The sequence below is a fragment of the Haliotis cracherodii genome, unplaced genomic scaffold (genome assembly GCF_022045235.1).
Source record: "Haliotis cracherodii isolate W230 unplaced genomic scaffold, xgHalCrac1.p SCAF_16, whole genome shotgun sequence".
In the NCBI taxonomy this organism is placed as follows: domain Eukaryota; kingdom Metazoa; phylum Mollusca; class Gastropoda; order Lepetellida; family Haliotidae; genus Haliotis; species Haliotis cracherodii.
The window spans coordinates 10,553,453-10,573,873 of NW_027266271.1; the positions used below are offsets into that span (position 1 = coordinate 10,553,453).

The following is a 20,421-nucleotide window of genomic DNA, read 5'->3' on the forward strand; positions in this document are numbered from 1 at the left end:
GTCACCATTAGTCCAAGGTACTTATATTCTGACAGCTTCTACAAGTTCATTACGATAACACCATTTCTCACATTGTTTAACAATTCCACATTACGAAAATAATTATTTTAGTTTTCGACAGGTTAACATTTAACTTCCAAACTGAACAATGATTTTGGAGCATATTTAGTTTCTCTTGTAGCTCACTTACTCGATCAGAAATAAAAATAAAATCATCAGCAAACATCAATAGAAATAATTCAGGTAAGTCGGGGAATAATTGTATTCCTTACCGACAAGTATCAAGAATTTCAGCGGCTAACTCATTAACAAAAAGTGAAAATAAAATTGGGCTTAACACACGGCCCTGTGTTAGTCCAATAGAACAGTCGAAACACTCCGTGAAGACAGCGTTACCCGGTACACATGCTGTAACAGACGAGTCCATAGACTGAATCATATGCAACATTTCAACAGGCAGGCCACATTTGTGGAGAACATACATAAGTTGGTTCTTTCTATCTACATAATCAAATGCTTTTTTAAAGTCTACAAATGCAACATCAAATCTACCAACATGTTTACTTAAAAAGTTTTGAATAGTAAACAGTAAGTGTGAACAAATCATCCGTCGTTGCATATCCGGGCCTAAAAGCTGTTTGTTCCACACATATTTTGTCAATATTTTCAATCTACAGTTAAATATTGTTGTAAATATCTTTCCGAATACATATACTCTCTACATATTGCATGGAGTGAGTCGCCTCTTATTACCCATGAGATAGAACTGTTCAATAAGTATACAGCCATATTACGCATTGTGTAATAACATAACGTATGGACGACCCGTGGGGATTCTTGGTTAATAATTGGTCCCTAGCAACCTATGCTTGATATCTGAAGCGACTCAATGGATCGGGTGGTCATGCTCGGATGATGGCGTGTTATCGTTGCTCAAAATATCACTCACTGGATTGTCTGGACCAGACTCGATTAATTACAAGCCGCCGCAATATAGTTGAACTATTGCTGAGTGTGGCGTTAGCAGAAATGCTTTGAAACAATGTCCATGCATTTCAAGCCCCGCTGTATATGTCATCCTCGTGTTAACCGATGCAATTCCCTCGTGTTAACCGATGCAATTCCCTCGTGTTAACCGATGCAATTCCCTGTTGCGAATCCCTGATGCTTCATAATTACCCAAATGGTGTTGCTTAACAGTCGTTTCAAAAAATTCATAACAGACAAACAAGCTGCCGACTCGCACGAAGCCAATGTGACTTGATGATCTCGAGTCAGTCATCCTTCGGACTCCCCTAAACGGCACTTAACCGAGTTTGATATGAAGCAAGATTTTCCCGTTGAAACAGATGTTTCTAACATGGCGATATTTGTGTTTATGTTCTTATCGCAAGCTACGAACATTATATGGTGGAATTATCACCTACGAATGTCGCATTCGTCATAGCCCCCAAAAACATAAACTAAGCGACGGGGGCTTGGCTTGAAGTTTGTATGGAGACTAGATATTTGTTTAACCTACAGCTGCAAAGCTCTGAGAGTAATTATTAAAAAGCATCTGGGACAATGTTTTTACCGATGAAAACCCAGGTCCCCCCGATGTCAAAGGGTCGTTCCCTTAACCCATACAATTTCTTTCACTGTCAACAGACGAACATTTTCGGAGACCCTCATGTAAAACACATATACTTTAGGACATCCTTCGTGTCCAGTGAACATTTGTTTTGTGTGTAAACAAATATGTTTCCAGTATTAACTAGAACAAATTATATGTTTGAAAAAAAGGACGAATAACGGGGTGAACCTGTATCACGCCGGTCACACTGTTCAAAGCGACGTCAACTCACCTACTCGCACCCTTAGCTTTATGTTATGATACACTGCAGTCAATCCTATAATGTTCATATGTGGTTGCTGTATGGTACTACCAGGGCAGGACATGGGTATACAGAGAACTGGGGTGACGGTGAAGGTGTCATGTGTTCAGGACCTGTGAAGATCCGGGGTAGAATGGGTCTTCAACAACTTCAACAACTTGCTTGCCGTAAAAGGCGACTATGCTTGTCGTAAGAGGCGACTAACGGTTAGGGTGGTCAGGCTCGCTGACTTGGTTGATGATATCATCGATCCCAATTGCATGGATCGATGCTCATAGTATTAATCCCTGGATTGTCCGGTCCAGACTCGATTATTTTCCAGACCGCCGTCATATAGCTGGAATATTACTGAGTGCGGCGTAAAACAACAAACAAACAAACAACAACCAATCATGTGTTCAGAAGTAAAGAAGCAAATGGTCGGAGGCGCGAGTATGGGTAGTTTCAGACAAATAAAGCTTAAAAGCCGGTCGTGATAGAAGTTGTCCTGACCCTACTGCCACGTCAGATTTCAAGTGCAAAGTTCCATAGTGAGTGAGTGAGTGAGTGTGGTTTTACGCCGCTTATAGCAATATTCCAGCAACATCACGGCTGGGGACACCAGAAATGGGCTTTACACATTGTACCCATGTCGGGAATCGAACCCGGGTCTTCGGCGTGACGACGAAGGCTTTAACCACCGGGCTACCCGACCGCCCCTCAAAGTTCCATAAGCTTCGACACAAACACATCTCAAACATAAAAAAGCTGTTTGACTTCCATCCTCTTCCACGCCAGTTGTACCAGTGCTTCCCAAATCTGATGGACAAGCTTTCACGGGTGATTCTGCATGGTGGTTAAAAGTTGAAGCTACGAACTATTTTGCAACTTATGTTACGACAAATGTAGTATCTGAACCTCACAGCAAGGATATCGAAAGAAAGCTTGACATTTGTCGAAAAGTAGCATTTTACATTTATTTTGCACTGTCCTATATATGAGACGTGGAGTGATGCACACCAGGAACAATGTTACTGCGAATTCTGAGGTAAAACACATCATAATTCGAACTTAATACAATCAACAAATGCGACAAGCCGTAACTCGCGATCCTATGAACGCGACTTTAGTGCTAAAAGTGTATGCTTCGTTTGTTTACATGAAACAAACGTACAGGGGGCATATGCGGATGAACAGCATAACAAACATCATCCTCTTTACTCAAAAAGAACAATAAATCAAAGATAAAAGAAATTCTATTGAATTTGATAAATTGGCTATATTGCAATATAACCACTCCTAAACTGAGCATAAACTGCTACTGAAATAGAACGCAAATAAAAAGTAATATTCAACAAATATAAATTTATAGATTAACGATTATGTAATAATAATATAACCAGCATACCAAACTACAATTGCATGAAACGAAACTAGTCAAATAAATCCTCACGCCAACAATCAATTCCTTGACTTCTATCAATAAACACCGAACCATCGGCTCTTGAACGCATTTGCTATCAACTCAACACGGGTTTTTGTAAATATTTTCACATCATTATTGCTTACAAGAGCGTTGTTACTTTCATACTTTCTTGCGGAAGGCACGTTTGAGGGATATCGATCAAGGAAACAGGGTGGTCTGTTGCTCGCGCAGCTCAGGACCATGTTAAATACCTGACCTTAATGACGACTGATTGACGCGTGTTGGTAATTAACTCACCACTTGCCGTCACGGAAAATCGAAATGTGAAAATCTCAGCTTTCTCCAATGATCCTTGATTCGGATATCTTATCAATAGATGTCAATGTGTATACGACCCTGTCGTCTTTCAATGCCCATCATACTTCAGATTGACAGTCGTCATGGACATGATTGAGGGCCAAATAATGAGAATAGGTCATAGATGTAAAGCTGAATTTTTGCTACTCTTACATGAAATCTGATGAAATCGAAATTACGTTGTACAGTCAACACCTGTTTTCACTTAATGCCAAATCGCTCCTGATAAATAGTTCACTCTTGGGAATAAAGGGTTCGCTCGTCACGCAAAAGGGAAGGATTTTTATCCCAATCTGGACCAACCGTGAGAAGCCCATTCCCGGTGCTCCCACCGTCACATTACTATAAGGGCGGCAAAAAACCCTTCAAATTTCGGAGAGCATGGGCTGCTTTATACGATCCCTAGGAATCCATTATTCATTACATTTCTACATTTTTAAAGTATTTTGGAGCATGCTCTTCCTACAAAAAGATCTTAGATCGTCGTATGACTCACTCAAAAGTTGTTTGATCAGGCTACCACATTCTAGGCCTCAGTTAAACTTTCCAAACGTTTTATGGTAGACATATGGAGGTCTTTTTTCCAAATTTAACGCATTAGTAACCACAGTTGTGTACGATGCATATTCTTTATATGTTGCCGTGTTTCTCAGGTGGATAATTGACTTGCCTTTGCATGTGTTTGTGACGAGTGGGCATAATACGTTCACCTAGTATTATCAATATTTGATAGTGATTCATAAACACATGCTCACGTTATTGTCTGAGATTTCATGTGAATATGGAAAGGGTTTTGTTTATTTTATTTATATCACTTAAAATTAAATATTCGTAACAAATAGAATTACAAATATGACAGTCCTTTGATTCAAAGTATATCCACCTCATGATCATATTCCGAATAAATGTCTCCATCATTTCTCTTTCCCAACCTACCACATAACGGAAACACTTTCCAGAAGATGGTGGGCGTTGGCGACAGGACGTTAATACATTGTCTACAATATCTGACGGATATTGGTCGGATGAAAGGTCGTTCTGACTAGACCCCTAATGGGATGTCCGCAGATCTTTGTTTAGCTGTAGCAAGAACTAAGATATGATTTTAAAGAGATTGACAAGATGATCCATTGATTGACAACACGAGCATCGATCTACGCAGTTGGGATACGACGACATACAGCACGCCTGACCACCCCATCCCGTTGGTCGCCTCTTCACAGGCGTGGGTTGCTGAAGACCAATAGTAACCCGGACGTTCACAGGGTTAAACCATTCGTACAATAACGTTGTGTGTGAGTGATGATTCCAGTTATATCACGGCGTGCCAGCTTAATGTGGGAGGAAATCCCGAAGTGATGCAGGTCTCAGACCTTTACCACTTCGGTAAAACAATGACGTTGTATGATAATTGAGACACAACGGCCATTTGTAATGAAACTCGTAAACATAGTTATAGGTGCAAAGATACCATTTGCTTGACATAAACGTCATTGTTTATTGAACATTTGTTTGAGTTTGATGTGGTGTCTGGAAGCATTATAACACACAACCTACACCCACACGGTAAGGGGACAATACATGTCACTACCCATAGTCCGACCAACAGCGTCATTTGACCTTAGAGAAACATGTTATTTTCTTCAGGTTCACAAGAGTGACATGTTCGGTCTGGAAACACCACTAACGATGGTCTGTGGTGCTCGAACATGCAAATATACATCTTTCGCTACATAATATTGACATCAGCCTTTGGTATCTTGAATCGAAATGTGTCATTGATTGAGTCACAAATGTCCAATGAGTTGAAGCTGTAGTTGCTGGAGTGACTACATTTCAAAATCCGACGTTATGATGAACATTAATCGTTGTATTAAAACACTTTGGACATAATCTGACAGGTAGTAGCTCATGAGTGTCAGTTTGGTTTTACCCCGTTTATAGAAATATTGCAACAATATCTTGGCGGGAAACACATTTAAAAATTAAAATTTTGTATTGTTTTGTATTGTCAATACTGAAACGTCACAGGCTCATATACATGTATTACAATATATATGCAAAGAGGATGTACACACATATGGCATGACATGGCATGATAAATATACAGCGATAAGTTACGAGTGAGTGAGTTGGATTTAACGCCGCCTGTAACAGTATTCCAGTTATATCGTGGCGTGTCAGCTTAATGTGGGAGGAAAGCCTGAAGTGATGCAGGTCTAGGGCGTTTGGCACTTCGGTGAAACTCGCGAGCACGGACATGGTGCTGACAAACCTAGAAACAAAATCGGGGCGAACCATGATTCGAACCCACAATCACAGGTTCCTGGCATGCCCAAGGGATGCAACTCTGCACAGCGAATTGCAGCGCCTTAGACGACTGGGCCACCCGTGCTCCCAGTAACGAACAATATTTGTACTGATTAGTTGGCCCAATGGGCTTAACATAACATAACCCATGAACCCTGCATGACGAGCAATCGTTTCCACCAAATCCCAACGCGACATGAAGACGTCATTTTGAAGAGTATTTCAGTAATATCACGTCGTGTCATATTGATGTGGACGATAAGCCCGAAGTGATGCAGGTGTTAGGCGTTTACTACTTTAGTGAACTCACGTCTTCATGTATGTTGCTGACAAAACCAAGATTTCACTGGAAACAGAAACACTAACCTGTAACAGTGACCTGATATAATGACATTTAGTGGTTTGGGTAATCCATGCCGATTGGTCTTTAATAAATAACAAATTAGCGAAGCTTCCAAAAATAAAGCTATAAATAACTGTGCAATGTTTTCATGCTTGTTTCTGAAATCAGCAAACATTAATCTAACCTTTTGAGCATCTTCAGTGAAGCAACGATTTTCAATATGTTAAAGCGCCCATTTGCAGATAAATGGAAGAAAGACATCTGTATCACGTCTCTTAAAATCAGAGGAAATTACACCACTTGTGAGATTACCACGTTTACGTGCAAACAACATGAGTTTATGGGAGCCATGGGAAGCCTTAATCAGATATTTCATGTATGCTCTGAACGTTTAGTGCATTCTTGCACTGTATATAATACATGTTATTGCAAGATTGTGGCGCTTCCAGGATAGGGTTATTCATATATGTCTCTTGTAATCTGAATGTATTGTTATCGGTGCCCGCTGAAAGACCTATACAATGCGAGACATGCCTTTATGAGAAGCCTGGTGCATAGGAGACATATCAGTCACGACCAAAAACCTGTTACATAAGATAAGGATATTTTTCCTCGAAACATTCAAACTTTTGATGAGATCCCGCTGTGCTCCTGATCCATTGCTAAAACGTAAGTGAAAGTTTACCGAGTTGTTTTCTTTGGATATTTATGAACAATATAAAATTCTTTTTAGTGTCATGACTAAAGTTAGCATAATATTTATGTAGAAGGTAGTCTTTTTCCATCTGTGTTAGATATTTTTGTTTTAAGGCGTGTTCTTTTTATCCAAATAGGGCATGGTGTCTTCCGTGACCGTATCAGACAATAATTGTCCTCTATCTGAACTTAGGTATCTACTGATCATATGATTTAAATGTGCAAATGATTTTAGTGAACACAGACAGACCAATGGGATAATATGCAAACACAAACAAAACATTTTTTAAAATTAATTCAAACTTAATTTCATCCTATGGAAACAGTATTTTCCTAAATGTTTATCTCTAACTATTGTTGTTTAGAAAAGTATTTCTGCAAAAAATATGTTTTTATACAACAAATAATGACATGTTACTGTCATGGATGAAATACAGCGAAGCTGCCCCGACACGTGTCTCCGGTTTTACGAAGATTTTAACGGAGATACCATCACCAAGATGTTTCCTGATATCAGTGTTATGATATTGATGGCACATTCAGAACAGGAAACACACAGTGGACAAAAGGGAGCCTCCCGGATGAGGACAACAGTGTGATGATGAGCAGTGACAATGAACAACGGAGTCATCAGCAGTCGCATCATTGAAACCATTCTGTTGTACGGTCAGAGGCATTTCTTGTAGGTGTTACTGTACGAGGCCATTGAAAGCCCACAAATTACGTCCTTGTCTGTCCTTTAGCATCTTGTAATTAGCACAGTGCGAGGCGTGGATGGTCTTGAAGTCAGGCAGTGGTCACTGACCGATCACGTTGTTTTGGTCCCATTCCACAAAAGTCATCTTATCACGATGACCGTCGCGAGTCGCTGTTCAATTATAAGAGGTAGATACGAACTAAAATGGCTTTCCGGAATGGAATCAAGGGTCCAAGCGTAGCAGTCCAGACCATTGTTGTTCAAGCAGGTTAACATAGATTTACGCCTGTTGTAGCGCTGGGATCGCTCTGGAAACATTCCCCGATAACGATAGACGTAGGGGTTTGTGTACACTGCATTATGCCTATGGAAATTCAGACGAACCCGTTGTTTCGAACTCATGGAGACCAACGAATTAGTTTAACTTATTCGGGGCATCAGAAAGCATCAGAAAGCAATCATGAATTCTATGCAATAACTTATTATATATTATTAAAAGATACGTTATATGGCAGTGTAATTTATTGTAACAATGATTATAACTCTATTACTTTGTTTCTGTTGAGATTCAGTAGAAGTTCATTGCATTGTGTATTTACAATGATTAGTTGTCAGGAATGTAGTTCTATATAATTCAAGTAGTGGTGAGAAAGTTATTTTATTCCTTTAATATCGGCATTAGTCCTGACTGGTACAAGCAGCCACGCGCACGCACGCACTCTCTCACACGTGCAGTAAAAGTGAGGTAAAAATTTGACGCGACGTTAAACCCCATTTGGTCTCACCTCGTAAGTCTAGTGGGTTCTGTTGTAAGTCAAGAATTACGAAATACATATTTAGATTAGGCGATATAGCGAAAAGAACGACATTTATCAGTCATAGCTTACAGAATGTATTATAGCACCGAGTTGGTGTTTTTTTTAATAATGTTGAGGCTTAAGGCAGTTTTGATCCATCGATGTAAGTAATTGTTTGATAACCTGATGTTACCACAATATGAAATAAAAACCCGTGAAGATCCGGGATAGAATAAGTCTTCTGCAACCCATGCTTGCCGTAAAAGGCGACTATGCTTGTCGTAAGAGGGGACTAACGGGATCGGGTGGTCAGGTTCGCTGACGTGGTTGATGCATGTCAGCGTATCCGGCCGATTGCTTTGGATCTATGCTCAAACACTGGATTGTCTGGTCCATACTCGACTATTTACAGAACGCCGTCATATAGCTGGAATATTGCTGAGTGCGACGTTAAACAACAAACAAACAAAAACGAAATAAAAATAATTGTTATAGAAACACGAACAGAGCTAGGGTTATGATACAAGATAGTCATTCTGCTGATGTATTTGGGTTTAAGTAAAATAAATAACAGAGTACGACTTATCAACAACAGTGCTATATTAATTGGAGACATCTTGGACAGAAATATCCCGGCAGTGTATTTCCGTCATAGCATAACATATTTCTAATAACGAAGGTGGTAAGGGCCTTTCTATTTCTGTTTCGAGATGCGTACGTGACAATGTTCTATAGGTGGGCTTAATTAGGTAACTTGGGGTTAAAAGTCGCGTACGGGAGGATTTCACGTACACAGCAACGTGCATGTATATGAGGGGCTTCTTGTACATGTATTAGTCCGGACTAATGCCGATTTTATAGCACTAGACACTGAAACTCCAGCTTAACAGTTAACATGGACACATTATGGTGACTCTGAACCAACCAGTTCTTGTTTTACCCCCTAAATGTCGAACGCCAAGCAAGTTAAAACATGTACTATGATTTAATTAAGTCTGCCCTGCTAATAGCACATGTCTTGAGCGAAGGTCAAGGTGTTCTTTCACGGAGGAGTTTGCCCACAGACATATTACGGCAAGTCAAGGAAGTAGTTCCATCCAAGTGATTTGAGAAACATGACATTTACAATGCGCGGAGAGTCATAAGGTTGAATTGCCAGGTGTACCTTTGGGCATCCGGTGACAGAATTGTCCTCAAGACGAGGTCAGTCATGGTTTAGGCCTGTACAAGGAACCCATGAAGTTTACGTGCCTATCGCACCAGAAAGAAAGAACATCAGACATATTGTATTCCAGTGGTCCTTGAAGGATATATGGCTCCATGAGCCACATAACCATGAGAAACGATTTCGAAACTTGTGGACCATGCATTAATACTAGAACATTGACGTACAATATGAGTATTTTCTCACTACCCTTTGCATGCCGCTGACTTCAAAAGGTCAATTGTAATCAAATACACTGGTTGAATACGCAATGCAATGGAAGTAATCGATTCGTAACACATACTGGTGTCGATGTAACACTTATAGCACACCGATGTACAGTTGCATCTGGGGATAACATATCTCATCCGAGCATGTACTATTTCTGATATACATTTTATAATTGATATTTTAATGTTACGGAGCGCGATAAAGAGTTTGTACATTTTACATACCGTTGCTCTCACGATATACAAAGGGATTGATATTATGAACAACGCTCCACGCCTTCATCTAATGCATCAAGACGAGCCACCCATCTATCAAGTTGCATCGTACGATTAACATTGGGTTTTGGGGACCTATTGATATTATGAACAATTTGAAAATAGCTCATTTATTTGGCCGAGTTTATGTGTGAAATTAATACATGGCGGGGAGGCAAATAACGTTATTATCGAATGGACAGCTGAAACTTAATTACATACATCAATAATTAATACACAGAACTATCATTGCACCAGACGTCCGCGATCAACCGTCAAATAATCTCAACACATTAACCACGAACAATCTTTACTCGACATCACTTCTCTCCCTTTTGGATAGGTTAACATGGGACGGTGCTTGTCGGGAAAATGTTGAAGTATATACCATAAGATGGTGACAAAGCTTGAATCAGTGATGTACAGAGATGTTAATTTGTGACCCAGGGGAGGGATGAATAATTTATTTTACTATACTGATATAACTGGCATCGGATCACAAAACAGGAATTATGCTAATTCCGAGGTAATATTTATATCCATATTGATAACAAAACGAAACAAATGCAATGTGTTCCCATGCACTTTAGTGCAATATTATATGAACAGATTAACGCTTGTACTTGCTGATGTAGATGTGTCCAGTTCGTTTGATGGATGCGTCGTATAATTAAATATAAATAATTTTAACATGCTAGTGTTGATGGCAAACTTACCACTTGTACTTATGAACCATATCGGGGTAATTCTCATTGCCTTATGTTTGATATCCAATTATTTTTAGACAGGAAGACCTGTGGCTATTGGTCCTCTGCTGTTGGTATGTGGTGTAGTTTCCATTTCACCGTATCTCCGCGTCATCGTATTACTGCGCCGAATAAACCCCAAACAAAGAATGATAATTAAGCTTATATTTTAATGGCCTCGTAAATGACCGGAACATCACAATGTTAATGTCATAATGTCAACAAGTATTGAGAGAATTAATGTCAACCAGCAGGTTTCTCTTGCATCCACAATTAATTGTAACAGACATATCCAGGAAAATTCGTCCGAATAATCTACTAATAAAACACATCAACGAACTGACACAGAGGATTCCTCAACAGAGAGAGAGAGAGAGAGAGGGTGGGGAGGGGGGGGGGAGACAGAAAGAGAGAGAGAGGGGAGAGACAGAAAGAGAGAGAGTGAGGGAGAGACAGAAAGAGAGAGAGAGGGGAGGGAGACAGAATGAGAGAGAGAGAGGGAAGAGAGACAGAAAGAGAGTGAGACACACAGAGAGAGAGCGAGCGAGAGAGACAGAAAGAGAGGGAGAGAGACAGATATGGGAAAGAGACAGAACGAGAGGGAGAGAGACAGAGAGGGAGAGGAGAGAGACAGAATGAGAGAGAGAGACACAGAGAGAGACAGACAGAGACACAGAGAGAGAGGCAGACAGAGAGAGACTCGACTAAACAGTTGTCGCCGATCATAAGTACAAATACAAATATAGTCATCCCCATATTTCCAGCACGTTCCTGGAAGGATGACCCTGGCTGTAAGACCGTGCCTCCCCGGGCATGATGAAGTCCAGATTGCGTGATAGGTTAATTATGTCTGGACTCACAGCCCCGTGCCCAAGGCAGCAGGGAAGCTATATATAAAATTACGTGGGTTAGGGAATGTTTACATCATTCTGGTAACGAGAAACATTAATACAAAGCCCTGTTTACACGATTTCGTTTATTTAATTTTTATTCTTCATAATAATATATGCCTCTACATACATAACAGTCGATGGAAACATAATGTTGTAACGCAACACACGCCGAACGTACGTTTGGACTTAAGGTATACACGTTGTGATATTGCCACAAACGTATCGTTTTTCGTTTCACCTTATGCTTCAAGACTCTCATGCACCTGGCAGAGGGTATTTATGCATATTTCCAAAACTACCAGAATGACACATAACAAACCGTTTTAAGTCATTGCACTTAATTAGTTGGTAACCATAAGTATAGCAAAGGTAGACATTGCATATCAGCTATGAAAAAGCCATTCCATACTATCTGCGTCGAATGTACAGTTATATAAAGACAATCTTGCTCAGATACACACAGTATTGGCTATTGCGACAAGTACGGTTGTCTTTCTGGTAAATGTGTACTGACAAGAGGGTGGATGAACTATCTATGTAAGGTAAGTCGTAGTTGACCCGACTAAACCACTTAGTTGGATGTGAGATCAAAGTAAAGCGTTCTATCCCTTAAGGCAAAAGGATAAAAGGACGCTAAGGTCACACAAAGTGCATACGACAACAACACAAGGTGTACCAGGTGCGCATACAGAACGCATGATCCCAATCTGTTGATAGTGACAGCTTTTATCATCGAAGTCTTACAAATGAAACGAATGAGCGTTTGCGTTCAACAAGGTAATGTCCATCTAAACAGATTCAGAATCGTTTCTATATCACAAGAGATAAGATTCAACATAACACAGTTGTACATTTGTCATAAATATTGTTCACACACATATAAATATAACAGAAATTAATTTGATCTCTTGTACAAATAAGGTGCCACACAATTTGTCTACCCATAACTTAAGCTGTCATTCTGATCCATGTACACAGCTGTGTGTGTGTCCATGCATAGCCTGTGAAGTCCACCATAGGTTCAGCAATCAATATCGTTCTTTTTCTGTATACAATACGTCTGACACCCACATGTTTAATACATTGAGGGCCCGCGAACAGAACATGTAATAATACTATCAATGTCAATCCCTGTCTTACGAAAACACCGTCTTTGATTTGCAGAGGGGAAATTAATATCAGGACTGAGTGATGGTTTGTTTGAAGGCAACTGCTGTCTTGCTATTACAAACCGTGCCCTCGAACGTTGTGCTGTTCAGTCGAGAAGCACTTAACAAGCAATACAATGACAGGCGCCTCGAACGTTGAGCCACCCGTGCCCCTGTCATTCCAAGGGACATGTCATGGTGGTGGGTCATCGTTAGACAGATCTTTTTCTACTTGCACATGGAGTCATTCCAAACACTGAGTGTATGAGTTGGGTTTAACGCCGCTTTTAACTGTGTCTCATTTATATCACGGCGTGTCAGCTAAATGTGGGAGGAAAGTCCGAAGTTTTGCAGGTCTCAGACGTTTACTCTTTTTGGTGAAAGCAACGAGCACATGTGCTGACAAATCTAGAAACATAATCGGGGCGAACCGGGATTGGACCCCACAATCAATGGTTCCTGGCGTGCCTAAGGGACGCAATTCTGCACAGCGAATTACGACGCCTTAGACATGCCCACGCCATTCCTAAGAACATGTAATGGTGATGGGTCTTCGATAGGCAGATCCTACTGGCATCTCTTTCCGTATAGTTAGGACTATTCAGAGCAAGGGTTTCTCCTTCCCTTTCACAACCGTCCATATTGGGAACATCAATACAGGCTGGGTATTTAATTAAAGTTATCGACAATGGCACAAAGCATGTCCATGTCCTCAAACAATAAATGAATCGTAACGGCCTTTCAAGAGCAGATAACACAAGGTTTCTACAACACGTACAATAGACAGTTATTAAAGAAAAATGTATTTCTCGTTTCGATGATACATGACTGTGCACTAGCAGGTTGAAGAACTACGAGTATAATTGATGTTTCGTGTGCTCGGGCCTCACCGAGATAAACGTTGTCGGCATATTCACGGCCAATACACAGTGGCTCTGTGGTATTTATGTACGTTAGAGCATCAGTTACGGCATCAGTGGATCAAATAGAAACGCGCCAGGAAAAAGGATGCTTCATTAAGCATTCCTTTTCAGATCATTTCAGATTAATAGGGAGATTGATCTTACCCAAGGTCCGAAGCTGTAAACATATGGCTCAGTTCCATAAACTAGAGTTAAGGATAATTTTGTAAAGTATTTGTATTATTCTTAAGTCACTTGTTAAACATTAATATCTATGCTGACGTTGTCATCATGTTGTGAGACACATGCATGAAATGCGTCATTCTCACAGGTGCCTTTCTAATGTTGTGGTTGCTATGTTACACAGTGATTTTATAACACCTTGTAACGTTTACAACAATCAATCACCCATTATTTATCCGCTACGCAATCACATCCTTGCAATCATGTGGAGACAGTTGATGTCATGTTATGCTTTTTCATATCCATACAATTAAAGCAATCACATTATTACATGGAATATACATAGAAGTCAAGGACGATGAAACTGATACAGACATTGACAGATCTAATTAAGACATTAAGACAATTATTGATCCAAACCAAGAATCCTCGGATATTATGTATACATTGCACTATATAGTCAACTATATATTTCAAAATGACATTAAATAGCCCTCAAAGTGAAATATTTTCCTTCTGTGTCAGTATCAGCTTATACCATATCGATGTCCCAAGTACAATTTGTTATCAAAATAAAAAAACACTACATCGACTCGTGGGACGTGTGCCGCTAAATGTGGTCAAATGCTCATTCTCTATCAGCATTCTCCACACAAGGGTAGTATATATTTGCAAAAGCAGAAAATGATATTAAATGGACTAGACTTCTTTCTCTTTACCTATCAACTGACGAATTACTGAAAGACAATTTGTGACATAGTGATGCATATGTTTCAGAAGATTATGTCTACGTTTATAGTGTATATGGTTTATCAACACATACACATACTTAATAGCAGCAAAAGTACAACAAAGATACAACTATTGCAGCTATAACAAGGTTTTCGGCGCATATGTCAAGTCAATAAATGCTCCCTACCTCACTTGCATTTTCAAGGTTGACGGTGTGCCCAGTTTCAGCCACGTAACCTATAATCCCCTTTCCCCATGGTATACGTATATCTCCAGTGCTGGATGGCATAATGTTAGTCCCAGAGTGAACGTCGAATATTTTTGACACAAGGTTGTGTCTACCAGATGCCTTTCCCTCCACAAAGAAAAGGGAACATTTTTCCGCATCAACAAGTAAGCAAACATTTGCAACGATCTTGGAGCTAAGACTTCGGAGATCGAGATCGTTGGATATATCCTTGACAATTTCCAGAAAGAATTCCCGTTCATTTGAGTGCCTTAATTCTCTTTTCAAATCTATGTCTTTGCTTGGATAGCGTGGTAATCTCACTTTGGACTGAATTAATAAACTGAGCATGTTAACAGAGTTAGGGGGAAGGGAGCGAAACTGTCGCATTTCTTTCAAACTACTTCTTCTAGCTTCTGTTGCAGATTCAGGGCTTGACGTCGGTTCATAAGTTCTGAACATATTCCGCATCTTGGATCGGGCATAGTCATGCCGCAGGTGCTTCTTTGAGTTGGATCTGTGATGCCTAGAATCAAAGAATCCCGAATCTCCACACTTAAGATCTATGGGGGAACTTGGACTGCTTCCTTCATTGGACGCAGAGTTGTGTCTGGCAGGTAAGCTGTACTCCTGAAGAGCGCTAAATCCGTGCTGTACAAGCCATTTATTTACAAGAACGATGTCCGCTTTGCGAAGAAAGTACTCGTTCATGGCATCTGGATTGGAATCCAGCCATTCCTCGATCACCGTTACGTGATGTGTAGAGGACATATTTACCTTATCCTAGAACTGATCATTTCAACATTGTCCCACCTGAAATGAAGTCCGTTCCGTCGCACCACATGGTCTACTATGGTCCGTGGCCACGGATACAACTGCGGCCCAACTAACAGTCGAGTTTATCAACTGAGCGTATTGAGAAAAATCAATAATAAAGCGTACGTCAGCGCCCATAGAAAGCAGTGAGAGTGTAGCAGGACTCTACAGTAGGAACGACCTGCTGTTGATCTGAGGATCCGCATGCAGCCTAGCATTGTAAGTTGACTATAATAATTGATAACAAGCTAATGTGTCGGCGGTTCGGTGAGTGGGGCGGCAACTTACATCATCAGAGTGTGGTAGTCTATTAATAAAGGTGTCGATTATTAACATTTATGCAAGTTGCAACGATTTGGTTGGTGTGTTTCGATTAATTTCTATACTTAAAAGATGCAAATCCTTATGTTGGTTGGTCGACAGGTGTTCTGATTGATAGTTGAAATGACAGAATGTAAATCGATATACACACGGTGTTACTCGTAAAGCCCAGCTGCTGTCAACGTTATAGAGATATATTTGGGGTAACGTTGGCTACATCAACAGAAACTTAAAAAACGCTTGAAATAATTGTGTTACAACATAACCCTAAATATGATGAAATGAACGTAATCAACACTATATTTGAAGTTGCGCCTTTGACAATTGGCATATCTTTATTTGCTCCATCATTGTCTTAGCCCTTTCAACTATTTTCATCATTGAAGACCAGCTTCGTGGATATACTTGCACACTAACTGTTCTAGTCTAAAACACGAATAATACATCCGAATTTTGAAATGTGGCAGTAATTGTGGAAACTAAATTAAATTTATGATACGAATACGTGTAATGACAACATATATGTGCCTTCAATCCTAGTGTCATCAGTGAGAAGTGAGAAGAAGTCAAGGGCATCTACAAAAAATGAAAGCAAGAGGATAATACTATATCATGCATCGACAATCGGTGCAGTGTGTATATTCGTTTTTAGAAACTATATCATCTTAAGAGTCCGACCATTTAATGTTCTGGGTGGGAGCCTATTAAATACAATACAAAGGAGGGCCAAACAATGTGATGTTTTAGGACGAAGTATTTACTTTTACGTGTGTGCGCGCGTGCGCGTGTGTGTAGGTGCGTGCGTGCGTGTGTGTGTGTGTGTGTGTGTGTGTGTGGAGGTGGGTGTGTGCGTGTGTGCGTGTGCATATCAAATGGTCGTCCCCTTAGTGTATCAAGAAGAGGAAGTACAAAATATCGTAGGCAATGTCTGCATGGATAGACAGACAGACAAACAGACAAGGAAAGGACATATTGATCCGTGTGCGTGTGCTTGTATGTAGGTGTAAAATGGTCGGCCCCTTAGTGTATCAAAAAGAGGAAGTACAAAATAACGTAGGCAATGTCTGCACGGATAGACAGACAGACAAGGAAAGGACATATTGATCCGTGTGCGTGTGCGTGTGTGTAGGTGTAAAATGGTCGGCCCCTCAGTGTATCAAGAAGATTTTACATACATAACGTAGGCAATGTCTACATGGATAGACGGACAGACAGACAAGGAAAGGACATATTGATCCGTGTGCGTGTGTGTAGGTGTAAAATGGGCGGCCCCTTCGTGTATCAAAAAGAGGAAGTACAAAATAACTGCACGGATAGACAGACAAACAAGGAAAGGACATATTGATCCGTATTCCCGAGGCAAGGGAATTAGTTAACTGACTGTAAAAGTCGTTTCCGCCCTTGCCGAACTAGGCTGGAATTTCTTGCCTCGATCGTCGTGTCACAAATGGCGATTACGAGTTATGTCTCTTCGATGGCCTTCCCATTGACTTATCAAATTCCAACTCTCGTATCATTTGTATGTGCTTCAAACAAAATGTCGGCACCCAGTCAAGACGATCTGATCGATAATCAAGGCCTTTAATGCGTTAAAATGGGTCTTTGTTTGTTTGTTTGTTTGTTTGTTGTTTAACGCCGCACTCAGCAATATTCCAGTTATATGACGGCGGTCTGGAAAAAAATCGACTCTGGGCCAGACAATCCAGTGATTGACATCATGAGCATCGATGCACGAAGCTGATAAAATATATAACCTCAATTCAAAACTCCAGCCCCACCCCAGGGAATATCAAACATCGAATGGTTGGTCCCTTAGATGAATGTATGTGCATTACAAATTTGTTTAAAATAAACGTATTGAGAAAAGCTCCAGTTGAATTTGTTTAAAAATGAGAATAGAGATATGTGAGATATAAGTATACATCATCTTGACAGCATAGTGAAAAGCTTTGGTCACCATTCAAAGAAGTCCAAAAGTCAAATGCAGCAAACAAAATAACATTTATATACTGAACTCTACTTTTTCTCCAACCCCATACACATTTATCTTCATTACCTGCAAAAACATGACTAACTACTTTGTGTTGCACGCCAAAGTGATAATCAAGTTATATTACGTGATCTGAAAATGATTGACCCTTGACCAGATATCCATTGGTTGATATTATGAGTAACGATCCATGCCGTTTAGTTATGATGGTACACTGTACGCTAGCAACCTATTAATGCTATCAAGCCATTGAGGCTGACCTTTCGACCCATAGGTCAAGCAGTAGAATTCTGTGGAACTATCAAAACCGGGTCTCAACTGAGTTACCCAACTTCAAAAACACTTCAAAAACACATTTATCTTTTCCAGAGTGATATTCCGTCGCCTCCCTTGTTTCCGTGATGACATCACATTTAGACTTCCTCTTCTGTCTCCTGTTAAGCATGGAGTCAAATTGGCCAGTTAGTTTTTCAACAGACGTCCATAGACAAATCCGCGAGCTCGTCTGTAATGTGATGAGTTCCTATTTTCATTGTCTGTTTAGCGCTTAACATTTTGATCTAGAACTGCTTGATGGCGTTGAAGAATGGAATGGGATTCAAACGAAATGTTTGACTGCACAATGGTCACAACATTGTAATGTTAAATTGTCGTTTCTGCTGTGCTGTTTGACATTATGTGACTAATACGCTCACAATGATTGGATTATCGTTGCCAATAATATTCGAACGTTTACACTTCTCATACATAGTCACCGTACAAATTGCCGAAAGAACGGATAGAGTCGCATGATATGGAAATGTTTGCAAGATCAAACGTATTACATTACACATATGGAAATCATCACTTAGGATATTTGAGAAAAACATACTATCCATCTAATAGACTTAAATGCAGTCGACTGTATATGATATCCAGATAAATTGTATACTGTTGTGTACAGCAATGCTATTTGGATGCAATGACAAAATAGAAGACCTTCTCTCCCACGAACTGGCAACATCAATGTCTGTTCAAGGAATCCCCAGACGCTACCGCAGCCATAGTCACAAAAAAGGCCAAATTATACCCTTGACTTCGAAGATGTGTTGCCCCTCCTTCAGGAACCATTGGGACTTCACAACACAAGAGCAAGACTATGCCCTGTGTCACTGAAGGTAATCAATTGCCTCCAGCAACTTTGTGCTGATGGATAGTTCCACAGACAGTAAGGGCACACACTATCGACTAGAGAGTATATTTCTTGATATTGGGTAGCCTAGTGGTTAAAGCGTTCGCTCGTCATGCCGAAAACCTGGGTTCAATTCCCGACATGGGTACAATGTTTGAAGCCCATTTCTGTGCCCCCCCGCCGTGATATTGCTGGAATATTTCTGAAAGCGGCGTAAAAGCAAACTCACTCACTCAAAACACCCCCAAAAAGATTCCCTCAAATATCCCACACTATCAGGAACCACCATCAGGTTCAGTTTCCTATACACGGTTCATCCAAGTTGTTGTAGGTTATACGTACGTGTTGCAGGTCATGAGGTCAATTCCACCGCGTGTGCCTGCCAAGTCTCATGATACTGTAACCAACCTGGTGGTGACGTCCCGACTGTTGACAATAACAACCTTCGTCATTTATTCAAGTATAACCCCAAATAACACCTGGAATCACAATTCCACAATCATTGTGGAAGCTGTTGTAAGGAAGATGAATCAAAAGTCAGTGCGTGATGTTGTCATTGGAAGAGCGAACAAAGTGAAAAAGAGGAAACCCATTCTGACCCAAGCCAGCTCTCTTCCGAAGTCTACCTGCCCAGCATGAACAGTTCGAGAGTTGGTCTGACAAGGCCTCAAATACCAAAACTATTATATGTAAGCATCATTACATTAACTGTTTGATCAAAGAGATCTGCATGAAAGAAATATCAAATAATGCCACGAAATAGGTCAGTGTATAACGAGGGAAAACATATCGGGGTAAACAAAAATCATAGGTGCCCCAGGGACGTATCTCGTCACAAGACAACAGTGTATTGTTTCCTTATCCGGGCGGCACTGTTAACGTCGTTTGAATCTTATTGTGACGTGAGGTCGTAATGACGTCTCACAAGAAACGACGTCATAACTGAAGATTGTTGACTTCATTCGACAAATTGTGGATCCGCTGCTGATGCGACTTGCTGTCCTTATAGGTTAACACTAAAAGTTGCCTCTATATATGTAGACATCATCTCAGGTGATAAATAGAACATTATATTCGTGTTCATGTAATACTATGTTTACGACACTTGTGCCGAAATTCCGG

At 40.3% G+C, this 20,421-nt stretch overlaps 1 protein-coding gene across 2 annotated transcripts in view; it reads right to left on the reverse strand.

Moving 5' to 3' along the window:
• The window catches only part of LOC139463375 (dual 3',5'-cyclic-AMP and -GMP phosphodiesterase 11A-like), an 86,475-nt gene extending 70,620 nt beyond the window's left edge, over positions 1–15,855 (reverse strand). For both annotated transcript variants that reach the window (XM_071244634.1, XM_071244633.1), the window contains exon 1: positions 14,963–15,855. In XM_071244634.1, the coding sequence (XP_071100735.1) occupies positions 14,963–15,772 (810 nt within the window). In that variant the 5' untranslated portion in view covers positions 15,773–15,855. The remainder of the gene's footprint in view (positions 1–14,962) is intronic.
• Between the last annotated feature and the right edge of the window lie 4,566 nt (positions 15,856–20,421).